General features: G+C 43.8%; 1 protein-coding gene across 2 annotated transcripts in view; it reads left to right on the top strand.

The window, feature by feature from the left end:
- The first annotated feature begins 245 nt into the window (after window positions 1-245).
- ARHGEF17 (Rho guanine nucleotide exchange factor 17) overlaps window positions 246-12,921 on the top strand; it is a 294,467-nt gene continuing 281,791 nt past the window's right edge. The window contains exons 1-2 of one of the 2 annotated variants that reach the window (XM_056561223.1): window positions 246-391; window positions 2,372-6,938. In XM_056561223.1, coding sequence (XP_056417198.1) covers window positions 3,078-6,938 — 3,861 coding nt within the window. In that variant the 5' untranslated portion in view covers window positions 246-391; window positions 2,372-3,077. The remainder of the gene's footprint in view (window positions 392-2,371; window positions 6,939-12,921) is intronic. The other variant, XM_056561222.1, reaches the window with a different exon arrangement.

Below are 12,921 nucleotides of genomic sequence, written 5' to 3'. Positions count from 1 at the left end.
GTCCTTTAGCTTCAGGCGCACCGCAGGAGAACCGAGCTCAGGGTCTATGGATGCACTGGAGGCAATGAAAGGGTTACAGCTATTCAACTGTGCTGTGTAGGAGAAGAGACTGGCACATTCCATCTGAGTGCACAAATAGGGGAGGAGGGGGCACTTCCTGTATCCAGGCTGCACAGGACTCTCTACACCATATATACATGGCACTAGCCTGGGAGACTGTGCATCCTGAGGACCCAGGAGGGCTGTGATTGCACCCCCAGGGCTGACTTTATTAAGGGGCGCTGGAACTTTTACAATGCACTGACCCCCCCATGTGTACAGACAATGGTGCACACAAATTCCTGGACTCTCTGCAGCCTCTGAAATTTAGACTGGAGGAAAGATTTGAAGGGTAAGGAGCAGGGCGCCCGCTCTTCTGTTCTTTGTATTTCTTCTTCAGGGGGGGACACAATGCAAACTTTGAACCTGACCAGGAGTAGCCGATTCCTTGCTGTTTTTGTTTAATTTTTTTATTATTGTTTTTTTTGCCTTTACAATTTTCAAACATTCTGGGGATTTGTGTCCTTTTTCAGTCTTTTTGTTGTTTTTAGATTTTTTTTTTTTACAAATATTTTTGCTAATTTTTATTTTTTTTTTGTTTGCTTGTTTGGAAAACCTGGATTCTGATCTGTGTTATGGAGCCGATCATCAAGGTTCAACCTATTGACCCAATCGACAGTAAGGAGAAAGTTTTTTTTTTGTTTCTTTTTCCAGAGTTTTTGGGATCTTTTTAAGAAACTGGAGCATAATTCATTCTTCTACGACCCCCCTTTTCTTCCCCTCTATCCCTTATGTCAGGAGTTCGAGGCAAGGCCCCAGGTTGCAAAATATTTAGCAATCTGCAGATGCAGGTCCCCCATGTAAGGGGAGGGGGGTGACATCATAACTGTTGGGGGAGGGCAATTTGCATGGGAAATTCTTTTATTTTTAATTTTTTGAAGTTTTGCAAATTTTACAAATTCTTCGAAAGTTTGAAAGGATTTTTAAATTCAAATTTTCAACTGTCATTTTTTTTTTTTTTTTTGCTTTAAAAAAATGTATCCATACCTTAATAGCTAAAGGGGTATTCCAGGCAAAAACTTTATATATATATATATATATATATATATATATATATATATATATAATCAACTGGCTCTGGAAAGTTAAACAGATTTGTAAATTATTTCTATTAAAAAATCTTAATCCTTCCAATAGTTATTAGCTTCTGAAGTTTTCTGTCTAACTGCTCAATGATGATGTCACGTCCCGGGAGCTGTGCATGATGGGAGAATATCCCCATAGGAACTGCACAGCTCCCGGGACATGACATCATCATTGAGCAGTTAGACAGAAGACAACAACTCAACTTCAGAAGCTAATAACTATTGGAAGGATTAAGATTTTTTAATAGAAGTAATTTACAAATCTGTTTAACTTTCCGGAGCCAGTTGATATATAAAAAAAAAGTTTTGGCCTCGAATACCCCTTTAATGACCCCCCATGGGGCCAACTGGAAAGTGGATGAAGCTCATCGTACGCCCCAGGGGGTGTACGATGAAGTTAACAATTATATAAGTGGACTTGACTATAGAGCAGTGGTCTTCAACCTGCGGACCTCCAGATGTTGCAAAACTACAACTCCCAGCGTGCCCGGACAGCCGTTGGCTGTCCGGGCACGCTGGGAGTTGTAGTTTTGCAACATCTGGAGGTCCGCAAATTGGAGACCACTGCTATAGAGCTTACAATCTAATACCTTCCATCTGGGAAGTCATGTGATCAAATAGGCACAATATAACGTGCACTTGTGTACGCATTCATTGAAACGCTTGATGACATCACTCTCAGACCTGCAAGTCGGTATTGACAGCCCGTTGGGACTATAAGTTTCAGCAATCCTTCCTAAACACGTCTTAGGCCTATACTGTTAGGAATAATGTTAACTGATCTTCCATGTTTCAAAATCGCTCATTGACATTATAAAAAACAATAATAATAAATAAAAAGAAAATAAATACATTTTTAACTACTTTAGAATCTCAGCACCACTAGGTCTATTGAATTCTATAGAGGAAATAGTCATTCTGCTCTTTTCCTGCAGGGGGAGCTAAAATGCAACTTTTTTCGAAAAAAGAAAAAAAAATAGAGAAACCCCCCCCCCCCAAATTTTTTATTTTTTTTTCTGCAAAAATTAAAAGTTACCGTAGCTCATATACCCTTCAGGTTTGCAGTAAATGCCCAAGTAGGTTTGTGTCGCCTAAATGGGAGGATGCCTAGATTACGCTATAAGGGGGCATGTTAACAATTCCCGTATAGTATTTGTAACACTATTTTTTTTTTTCTTTTTTTCCAGGGACACATTAGAAAGAAAAATGTTCCCATACTCTCCCCTTGAACCTCGCCTCTTTTAACCTACGCAGAGCTGGCTACAACAGTGTTTTTCTCCCACGTGAAATCAACACACAAGAGACCAGAGAGACTAAAGGATTATTTTACAATTACAATCATTTTTTAAAAAATTTTTTAAATTTTTTTTTTTGGGAGATGTGCATGCCTGGGATACAACAACAGCAGGGGCATGTCACCACACTGCAACGTGACACGGAATGTACATTATTCTAGCTGAACAGCGGGTGATGGCTACGTCTGAAAGCTGGGGCTGACTCTGAGCCAGTAGAGGGTTAAACAGTAGTCAAGGGAACTTTGCGTAAACTTTTTTTTTTTTTTCTGTCTCCCTCTTGTGATTTTTATCTTACTGCTGGAATACCGACAGGAACTTAGTGGATTTAAATGCTGCAATTGCGAAAAGATGAAGATTTATCGTGGGGCTGCTGAGGGCTTTTCCGCTCAATCTTTTCCAAAGTTACATGGGATTCTTTAGGCATGGAGACGTTGGATTCCTCCCGATGGATTACACATTTGAATGTACTTTAATTTATTTTTCGAAGACTTTTTATTTTTGTCTTTTTTGTGGAAATTCTTACGAAAAGTAAGACCCCCTCCCCCCCCTCCCCTTGCCCCTCCACAACCTTTCACTTCGGTTGAGTTTGTTTTAAACAATGGCTGAGAGAGATGCCGAGAGAAAAGTTCGTATCTACAGGAGCGTGTCTTTTAAGAAACTGGGAAACTGGAATGCAAAAGGTTTTAGTGAAGAGGGAGGCACGGAACTGCCCGGGAAAGGAGATGTCACCCAACCCACATGTCAAAAAACACATCGTCCCCCTGCCAGATCCCTCAGCTTAACTAGGAAGGTGTCCAAGATCTCTTCAGCCAGCAAAGACCAGAATAACCCTTCAGTCCGGCAGCTTTCTCAACGGTTTTCGCCCCTCCAGAGGGACGATGGGGCTGTGAGCGATGATGAAAACTTAAGACGAGTGGATCATCGTGTTCAGGCCGGATCTGGGGAGGGCAACAGTATAGCAGAGCCTTCTCGAGGCAGTCAACAAGACTTTATAAACCCGACTGGGAGCGATGGCCTCTCCCTGGCACTGCCAGGTAAGTCGCATGATTTTCATAGCCCAAGCCCAAGGGAATCTCCGAGCTCAGGGATCTCACTAGATGAAGTGAACGCTTTCTGTAGTTTCCTACATCAGCCAGATAACCGTGAACTGCTTGTAACAGAAGGGACTAACTGGCCTAGTGTTACTGAAATGAGGAAACGTTTTGATGATAACACTAGGAAAGTTCCATCCAGGACATCTTCCCTGCCCGATTGTGAGGATTCAAGGCTCTCGGGCCAGCCGGGGTCTCAGGTTAGGGAGTCTGGGATGGAGCCACAAAGACATTGCCCCATGGAAACTGCAACTGCCAAAAGCTTTATCCAGTACACCAAAGAGCAGCCTTCGGGCTCTGCACACTGGCCCAAAAACCTCTCGTCAAAGGTGGAAAGCAACTATTGCCGAGCACTATCAGAGAGTAAAACAGAACAACAATATGCATGTTTGGATACAAAAGAACACCGAAATATTAACACTGGTCCCAAACCCCAGCCTCCTCCCCCTCCTCCGAGAAGCTGTATTCCGTTTGGCCTGAAAGCGCACACACTTTCATCTGGTCTACCTAAACAAGAGGCAAGGCAGCAATCACTTAGTTTACATTCCTGGCATAGTTCAGGCAAACCACAGACAGCCCCTAATAATGTCAGGCTCAAAGACATCTACAGCACAGATGACCTGGAGAGGAACACCTTACTGTCCACCTTGGCCAATAAGAACAGTTCTAGGATCAGGTCCCAGGAAACCTCCTCAGGAAGTGAAGAAGAAAGTGAGCTTGATGTCCTCAGGGAAAGTCTCAGGAAATGCTCTCCTAGGAAGGAAAAGGACTATTTAGTATGTGATAATAAAGACTCTGTTGGGGACCGGCACAACATACTAGCCAATGCGACAAGTGACTTAGGCCAAAGGCCCAGCCTGTCAGATTTGTCAGTAGAAAAACATGATGGACATTCTATATTGTTACCAAGCAGTTTGGTTCCTACGGTCAGATCTGATGCTTCTTCACTTGAACCGAGTCCTTCTGCTAATGTCTCAACCACTACTCCTCATGAAATGCCCAAACAGTACTTCCGAAACACTTCCGAAGCAGTAACTCCAGGCCAGCTGGCCTCTATGTCTCCTATGCCCACTGTGTCTCGAGTTGCAAAAGTTAACATTCCACCCTTTATGCCAAGTCCCTGTGGCTCTAGAAGCAGCAGTAGATATTCAAGCACTGAAACCCTTAAAGATGATGACCACTTTAATGCTTATTACGCTGGACAAGCACGCAGCTTCCCGGGTGGATATAACGTTCACCGATCAACAAGTTTTGGCCAACAAGAAAGTATGCCACGACCAATTACCCGTCCAAAGCCAAAAACACCATCTATTGGCACCAAGCTCAAAAATGAAAGTGTTAGTGATGGACTACATTGCGACCCTGAAAGTGATGACTCTAAAAAAATATCTATGTCAAATCCAGATATAACGTCAGATACCCTCAGCTTATTGACTTACTTAAAATCAGACATTTCAGATTTGAAAGTGAAAAACAGAGGCCAAGGGACCAGTGAAAAGGAAGGAGCCTGCTCCAGACTTGAGGCCTGCCAGGAATCTTCTAGGCAGCAAAGTTTAGCTGGGCGAGGCAGACCTGCGGGGCAGAACCGAATTCAACAAGGGAGCCGTCCAACATTAAAAGACTTGACTGCTACATTACGACGCACAAAATCCTTCACGTATTCTGAGAAACTGGGATCCCGACGTGTGTCCATGCACAGTTCCATGAAACAGAGTTCATCGGAACTCATGCTGGCCACTACATCCAATAGTGATGGTATATTTTCCCATCTAGAAGCTGCTAATAGTGTAGAGGAAAACTATAATGAACCAGAGACAATGCAGGATCAATACATCCAAGAAGCCAGACAGGTATTTGAAAAGATCAAACAGATAGGGTCTCAGGATGACTATACTTTTGATCAGGAAATCATTGAACATCTCAAAAGTGAAAAAATGTCTCACGTAAGTGTTGATGAAAATGGTGATGGCAAATGTATGGAAAAATGTCCATCTAATGAGACTGTAACTAATAGGAAAATCTCTGACTTATCTGGGAATGAGTCTAGCATGACCGATGAAGGCATTGTTACCGAGGTAGACCCTACACCTTGCACGTCATATCGAGACCTTGGCCAGAAACTTAAAGTGTGGAAATCAACAGGCGTTTCCCAGGAAGAAAGTGAATTTTTGCATGCCCATAATGGAGACTATAACACAATCCAATCCCATACGGGTAATTCAGAAAGTACTCTGTGCCCTGATGCTGCACATATGGCAAACACTCCAGGACCTACAGATGCTCCTCCAACACCTGGAACAGTAAGACGTAGACGGAAATTTCCTTCTCTTGGTAATAGCGGTACAGATTCTAGTAGTGGAAGCAACGGTGAGTCAGGGAGCGAGGCCTACAGATCTCTGAGTGACCCAATGCCTCACCGGAGATACTCTATCACTGAAGATGCTAAAAAATTCTCTATGGATAGTAACCTCCTGGGGTCTTTAAATTCAAAATCTGGAATCTCCGATTCTTCAGTCATGGCACTATCTGAATGTACTGGCAGTGCTGCAAGTGTACTTTCTTTCAGTAGTGATGGTGTTAAGGATTACAACACAGTCATCCAAAATATAGTTAGTCAACCTGGAGCACTTGATAAAGTCATTGATGAAAAGGGCAATGGGAAGACCATTAAGAAAAAGTCATTTAGCGACCCAAGTCGTCGTGGAGAATTGTCTCCCGCTGGCCTGGAAGATTCCACTGAGCCTTCCAAAGACTTAGAACAATCCATCCTGGCATCTACCAGTGAACCCATACTATCAGAGCAAAGGGATGAGTTGGAAGAACTGGACGAGATGGAAGAGGAGGCAAAATTTAACACTCAACCAGAGTTACCTACTGACTTGGAAGAAAATGGTTTGGAGGCAAATCAAAGTTTAAGTTTTGACCCAAACCTTGTAAATGTGTTATCTCCCAGGGTGGTTAGGCGCAGCTTTAAAAAGCGCTCCAACAGAATTGGTAGCCATGATGGCAACAAGGAAGGTGAGGAACCAAAGGAAGCACTGGCGAAAATCAGGCAAGGTAGCAAACATGTACGACACACAAGTGAACCAGCAACATTTATTCCAATCTCCCCTCCTGAATGCAAAGTGTTGGGCCATGGTGGTGCCCAGGTGACAAACTTAGAGCCTACAAGGCCTCATATCAAGCAGTATCCAGTTTTAAGCCCCTTAGTGGATGTATCTAAGTCAGCTCCTGTTAATGCTGGTAATTCCTTCAACCCTATGGATTTGCCTAGGACAGCACCAAGTACTCCAACCACAACCGAACCCAAACCATTGAGGGTTCCCAAGCCTATTGAAGAGCACGGGAACCGGAGCAAGCCCACTGTGGTGAGTACAAACAATTGTTAACTTTTACTCAAATTTACTCTTGATTGTTGAGTTTTGGTGCTTTTGGGTAATATATATTTGGTATAAACTTTTTGTAAATGTGCAGATGATAACCTAGATCATAACCACCTGTTATGGATCTGCAATAACACTTCCAGGGCTGTATGTATCATGTGGACACCGGTCTCCTCAGACACAATTTTTGTAGGCAACATGGTAGGAACATGGTCATCTTACAAATTACTTTTTGATTTGTCATCCTAAAGATCAACTTAGGCCCTGTGCTAACTGTGCTGCCTATGGTGCCTCCATACAGCATTGGGTTACGTGGAAATTCTCACCAATACACAATCCTTCTAGGTGACAACACCCGTAATACATCAGATGGAGCATGTTACTATTTTGTTGTTATGAAATCAAGGCATACAGGGGTACAGTCCCTATGGACTAATGTTGGTTCCCATGGGCCTTAATCCCCACAAAGCCTATACATAATTTTAGGAGAATGTTGATGTTCCAAAGTATTTTTTCTTGTCCTAATGATCAACATAGGATCAACGTCGAGTCATAGGCGCTTGTGTGCCGCAGTATGGTGCCTCCATATGGCACCTTATTGTGATGATGTATTCCCGAGAACCAATGCGTATACTTCTGATAAATGCAGTTGAAATTCAGCATGCCCGATCCCCCTCACCCCCGACATCTGTTGGGGAAGAGTCGGAAGGACCTTCATATATGTTTAATGGTTGGTTGTTCCCACTGATATCAGCAGGTTCGGCTGTCTCATATGCAATGTGTACAGAGGCCTGAAGGCCCAGACATTTTGGCTGTCAGATAACGTAGGTGCAGATAACAAACTGTGTCCAAAAGACATTGAAAAACATTTTGTGTTTAGCGCTGTATAAAGGTCCTGGGTGTCTTTCCAAGTTTTTCTTTTACGAGTTTGTACTAGAAGAACAGGGTGTATTCATGTATTGGGTCCCAAGCAATACATTTGGAAAAGTGTTGTGGTTTTTATTTTTATATGTATTTTTTGTAAGATGTTTTTGTGTGTAGTAATTCTTTTCAGTGTTTAGTGACATATAGGGAGGCAGACATTTTGGGAGCTGACTTGTTGTTTTGTGAAAGAACTTAAAGGGGTACTCCGGCCCCAAGACATCTTATCCCCTATCCAAAGGAGTACTCCCGCAATCTTGGTACTCCCGCAATCTTGCATTCGGGAGCCACCTCTTTGAGCTGCACGCCGCACTGCCAGCTCACAAACTGCCGAGTGCCGACAAGGGGGCCGGAGTATTGTGACGTCACGACTCCGCCCCCCATGTGATGTCACCACCTGCCCCCGCTATGCAAGTCTACGGGATGGGACGTGACGGCCGTCACGCCCCATCCCATAGACTTGCATAGCGGGGGCTACATCACACGGGGGCGGAGTCGTGACGTCACGATACTCCGGCCCCCGTGGTCGGTACCCGTCAGTTTGTGAGCTGGCAGCGCGGCGTGCAGCTCAAAGTGATGGGTGCCGAACGCAAGATTGCGGGGGTCCCCAGCGGCGGGATAAGATGTCTTAGGGCCAGAATACCCCTTTAAAGTCTTTTTTAGTAAAAAAAAAAAAAAACGAATGGATTTGTAAATCTTGGAAAAAACCAAACCTTCAATTTGTATTATTATTATTTTTGTTTTACGTTAAGGAATTTGTTTACCCAATGTAGTCCATCATGGGACAAAAAAAAAAAAACTAACTAACTTGTGCCAGAGCAATAAAAATGTTATTTGCTTACAAACGTAATTTATTGACAAAATGTGTGTACCGTAAAGGTTACGCCGCCGCGTAATTTACTTCAGTAACTGCAGATTATGTGTCTACATGCTTGTCAAAGATGTCAATAACACTGTCAAGGTCATATTACGTAAAAAAAAAAAATTTTTTAAATACTCTGGCAAGCATTTGTAAGGTTTTTTTTTTCAGCTTTTTTCGTAGAATTTATAGCTTTTTCTGGATTTTAAGTAGACAATGAACTTTGAAATATTTCCTTCTTTAATGACCTTGTTTGGGGAGGGAAGTCTTTCACTTTTCCAGATAAGTGCTTGTTTCCTGCTGTGAGGAGTTGGCAGATTAATAAGTCAGCGTTGAATCTTTGCGGGGGGACATTTCTGAGTGTGTTGTTGAATAACTTGTGTCATTTATTGATAGTGTTTTTTTTCATGTCATACTATTTTTTTTTATTTTTTTTTTGCTGAGCAATAGCAGTAAAAATCCCAGAGGCCTGAGTTCACAACCTTATGGCCAATATCTACCGTTTTTTTCGCCATATAAGACGCTCCGGCATATAAGACGCAACCAATTTTAAAGCTAGAAAAAAAAGATTCTGAACCTTCAACCTGCGGACCTCCAGATGTTGCAAAACTACAACTCCTGGCATGCCCGGACAGCCAACGGCTGTCCGGGCATGCCAGGAGTTGTAGTTTTGCAACATCTGGAGGTCCGCAGGTTGAAGACCACTGGTATAGGAGGTAATACTCACCGCCGCTCCGGACCCGTCACCGCTGCCCTGGATGTCGCCCTCCAACGCTGTCGCCGCCTTCCCGGGGTGTCCCCGTCGCTCCAGAACGTCTCTGCCGCCGGGTATCCTCGCTCTCCGTCACCGCCATCACGTCGCTAGGCGCGCCGCTCCTATTGGATGACGGGGCGGCGTGCGCGACGACGTGATGATGACGAAGGAGATGCAGGGGATCCCGGCACGGAGCAGACACCGAGGAGGCAGGTAAGGTCCCTCCCGGTGTCCTGTAAGCTGTTGGGGACGCTGCGATTTCACCGCGGCGGTCCCGATCAGCCCGACTGAGCAGCCGGGTTAGCGTCACTTTCGCTCCAGACGCGGCGGTCAGCTTTGATCGCCGCGTCTGAAGAGTTAATACAGGGCATCACCGCGATCGGTGGGTCCCGGCCGTTGATGGCCGCAGGGTCCGCCGCGATAGGACAGGTTTTAATGTGTATTTGACTTATAAGACGCACCAACTTCCCCCCCCCCCCCAGTTTTGCGGAAGAAAAAGTGCGTCTTATACGGCGAAAAATACGGTATGCCCTAAAATGGGCTGTGTTCTGAATGGAAGAGTGCAAAGTACCTCCAAGGACCGGGTAAAGCTGGGTTAGGCTGGGTTCCCATTACGTTTTTCTCCCATAAGGGAGCGTATATGGCAGGGGGGGAGCTAAAAACTTGCGCTATTGTATGCCTGCGTATACGCTCCCGTATGTAATTCATTTCAATGAGCCGACCGTAGTGAAACGTTCGGTCCGGTCGGCTCATTTTTGCCCCGTATGCGCTTTTACAGCAGGACCTAAAACCGTGGTCAACCACGGTTTTAGGTGCGGGGAAAAAGAACATATGGGGCAAATATAAGCCGACCGGACCGAACGTTTCACTCCGGTCGGCTCATTGAAATGAATTACATACGGGAGCGCAAGTTTTCAGCTCCCCTCTGCCGTATGCGCTCCCGTATGGGGAAAAAGGTAATGGGAACCCAGCCTTAGTGAGAAGCAGTTCGGCCAAATGATCAACACCCTTAGACTTTTGAAGAACTACCTGCTTGGGTCTAGGAGACATAGTAAAAAAGTGGTGGTTATGTCAACGGTAGCTTGTTTTGCTACCCTTTTCCACCCATATCTCGGATTAGTGGAATGGTATGTACAGGGCAAGACAAATTCCAAGTGCCATGTGCCTAACAATGTGATGACACATCAGTAGAAGAAAATCCAAAATGTTAGGCACCTAGAGGTAATTGGTTGTTGGTAATTAACCCCTTAAGGACCGGGGTTTTTTCCGTTTTTGCATTTTCGTTTTTTGCTCCTTGCCTTTAAAAAATCATAACTCTTTCAATTTTGCACCTAAAAATCCATATGATGGCTTATTTTTTGTGCCACCAATTCTACTTTGTAATGACGTCAGTCATTTTGCCCAAAAATCTACGGTGAAACGGAAAAAAAAATCATTGTGCGACAAAATTGAAAAAAACACACCGTTTTGTAACTTTTGGGGGCCTCCGTTTCTACGTAGTAAATTTTTCTGTAAAAATGACACCTTATCTTTTTTCTGTAGGTCCATACGATTAAAATGATACCCTACTTATATAGGTTTGATTTTGTCGGACTTCTAGAAAAAATCATAACTACATGCAGGAAAATTTATACGTTTAAAAATGTCATCTTCTGACCCCTATAACTTTTTTATTTTTCCGTGTATGGGGTGGTATGAGGACTCATTTTTTGCGCCGTGATCTGAAGTTTTTAACGGTACCATTTTTGCATTGATAGGACTTATTGATTGAAAGTGACCAAAAATGCACTATTTTGGACTTTGGAATTTTTTTGCGCGCACGCCATTGACCGAGCGGTTTAATTAATGATATATTTTTATAATTCGGACATTTCCGCACGCGGTGATACCATATATGTTTATTTTTATTTTTAGTTACACTGTGTTTTTTTTTTTATTGGAAAAGGGGGGTGATTCAAACTTTTAATAGGGGAGGAGTTAAATGATCTTCACTTTTTTTTTTAACTTTTTTTTTTGCAGTGTTATAGGTCCCATAGGGACCTATAATACTGCACACACTGATCATTGTTATCCCATAGGAACCTATAACACTGCACACACTGATCTCTTATACTGATCATTGTTATCCCATAGGGACCTATAATACTGCACACACTGATCATTGTTATCCCATAGGGACCTATAACACTGCACACACTGATCTCTTATACTGATCATTGTTATCCCATAGGGACCTATAATACTGCACACACTGATCATTGTTATCCCATAGGGACCTATAACACTGCACACACTGATCTTTATCATTGATCAGTGGTTTCTCATAAGAAACCAGTGATCAACGATTCTGCCGCATGACTGCTCATGCCTGGATCTCAGGCACTGAGCAGTCATTCAGCGATCGGACAGCGAGGAGGCAGGTAGGGGCCCTCCCGCTGTCCTGTCAGCTGTTCGGGATGCCGCGATTAGCCGCGGCTATCCCGAACAGCCCGACTGAGCTAGCCGGCCACTTTCGGTTTCGCTTTTAGCCGCGCGGCTCAGCTCTGAGCGCGCGGCTAAAGGGTTCATAGCGCGCGATCGGCGCTGCGCGCTATTAGAGGCGGGTCCCGGCTTCACTATGACGCCGGGCCCGCCGTGATATGACGCGGGGTTACTGTGTAACCCCGCGTTATATCAGGAGAGCAGGACCAAGGGTGTACCTGTACGCCCTTGGTCCTTAAGGGGTTAAAGGGGTACTCCCCTGGAAAACATTTTTTTTTTTTTTTTTTTTATGAACTGGTGCCAGAAAGTTAAACAGATTTGTAAATGACTTCTATTTACAAATCTTAATCCTTCCAGTACTTAACAGCTGTTGTTTGCTCCACAGAAAATTCTTTTCTTTTTGAATTTCCCCCCACAGTGCTCTCTGCTGACACCTCTGTCCATGTCAGGAACTGTCCGGAGCAGGATAGATTTTCTATGGGGATTTGCTCCTACTTTGGACAGTTCCTGACATGGACAGAGGTGTCAGCAGAGAGCACTGTGGTCAGACGGAAAGAAAATTTAAAAAAGAAAATAACTTCCTGTTGAGCATACAGCAGCTGATAAGTACTGGAAGGGTTAAGAATTTTAAATAGAAGTAATTTACAAATCTGTTTAACTTTCTGGCACCAGTCAATTTAAAAAAAAAAAATGTTTTCCAGTGGAGTACCCCTTTAAAGCTTGTCCCGATGGTTCTCATTGATGACCATTTTGGCTACTTACATGCTGCAACAGCCTTCTTAAGGCATTTGACACTCACTTACTTCTTATAAGCCAGTTGTCAATTTCCTAGGGCCTACAACCATGAATGAGGCAAATGAGAAAGGCTTCTCGTGGATGAAGGACCTATTATCTCACACACTGAGATAATAGGTCCTTCTGACTTCCTATCGTTTTTGGATCATGTCCATGTA

Source organism: Hyla sarda, chromosome 2 (genome assembly GCF_029499605.1).
Source record: "Hyla sarda isolate aHylSar1 chromosome 2, aHylSar1.hap1, whole genome shotgun sequence".
Taxonomy (NCBI): Eukaryota; Metazoa; Chordata; class Amphibia; order Anura; family Hylidae; genus Hyla; species Hyla sarda.
The sequence above is the reverse complement of the archived record's forward strand: the minus strand, read 5'-3'. Positions and strand labels throughout refer to the sequence as shown.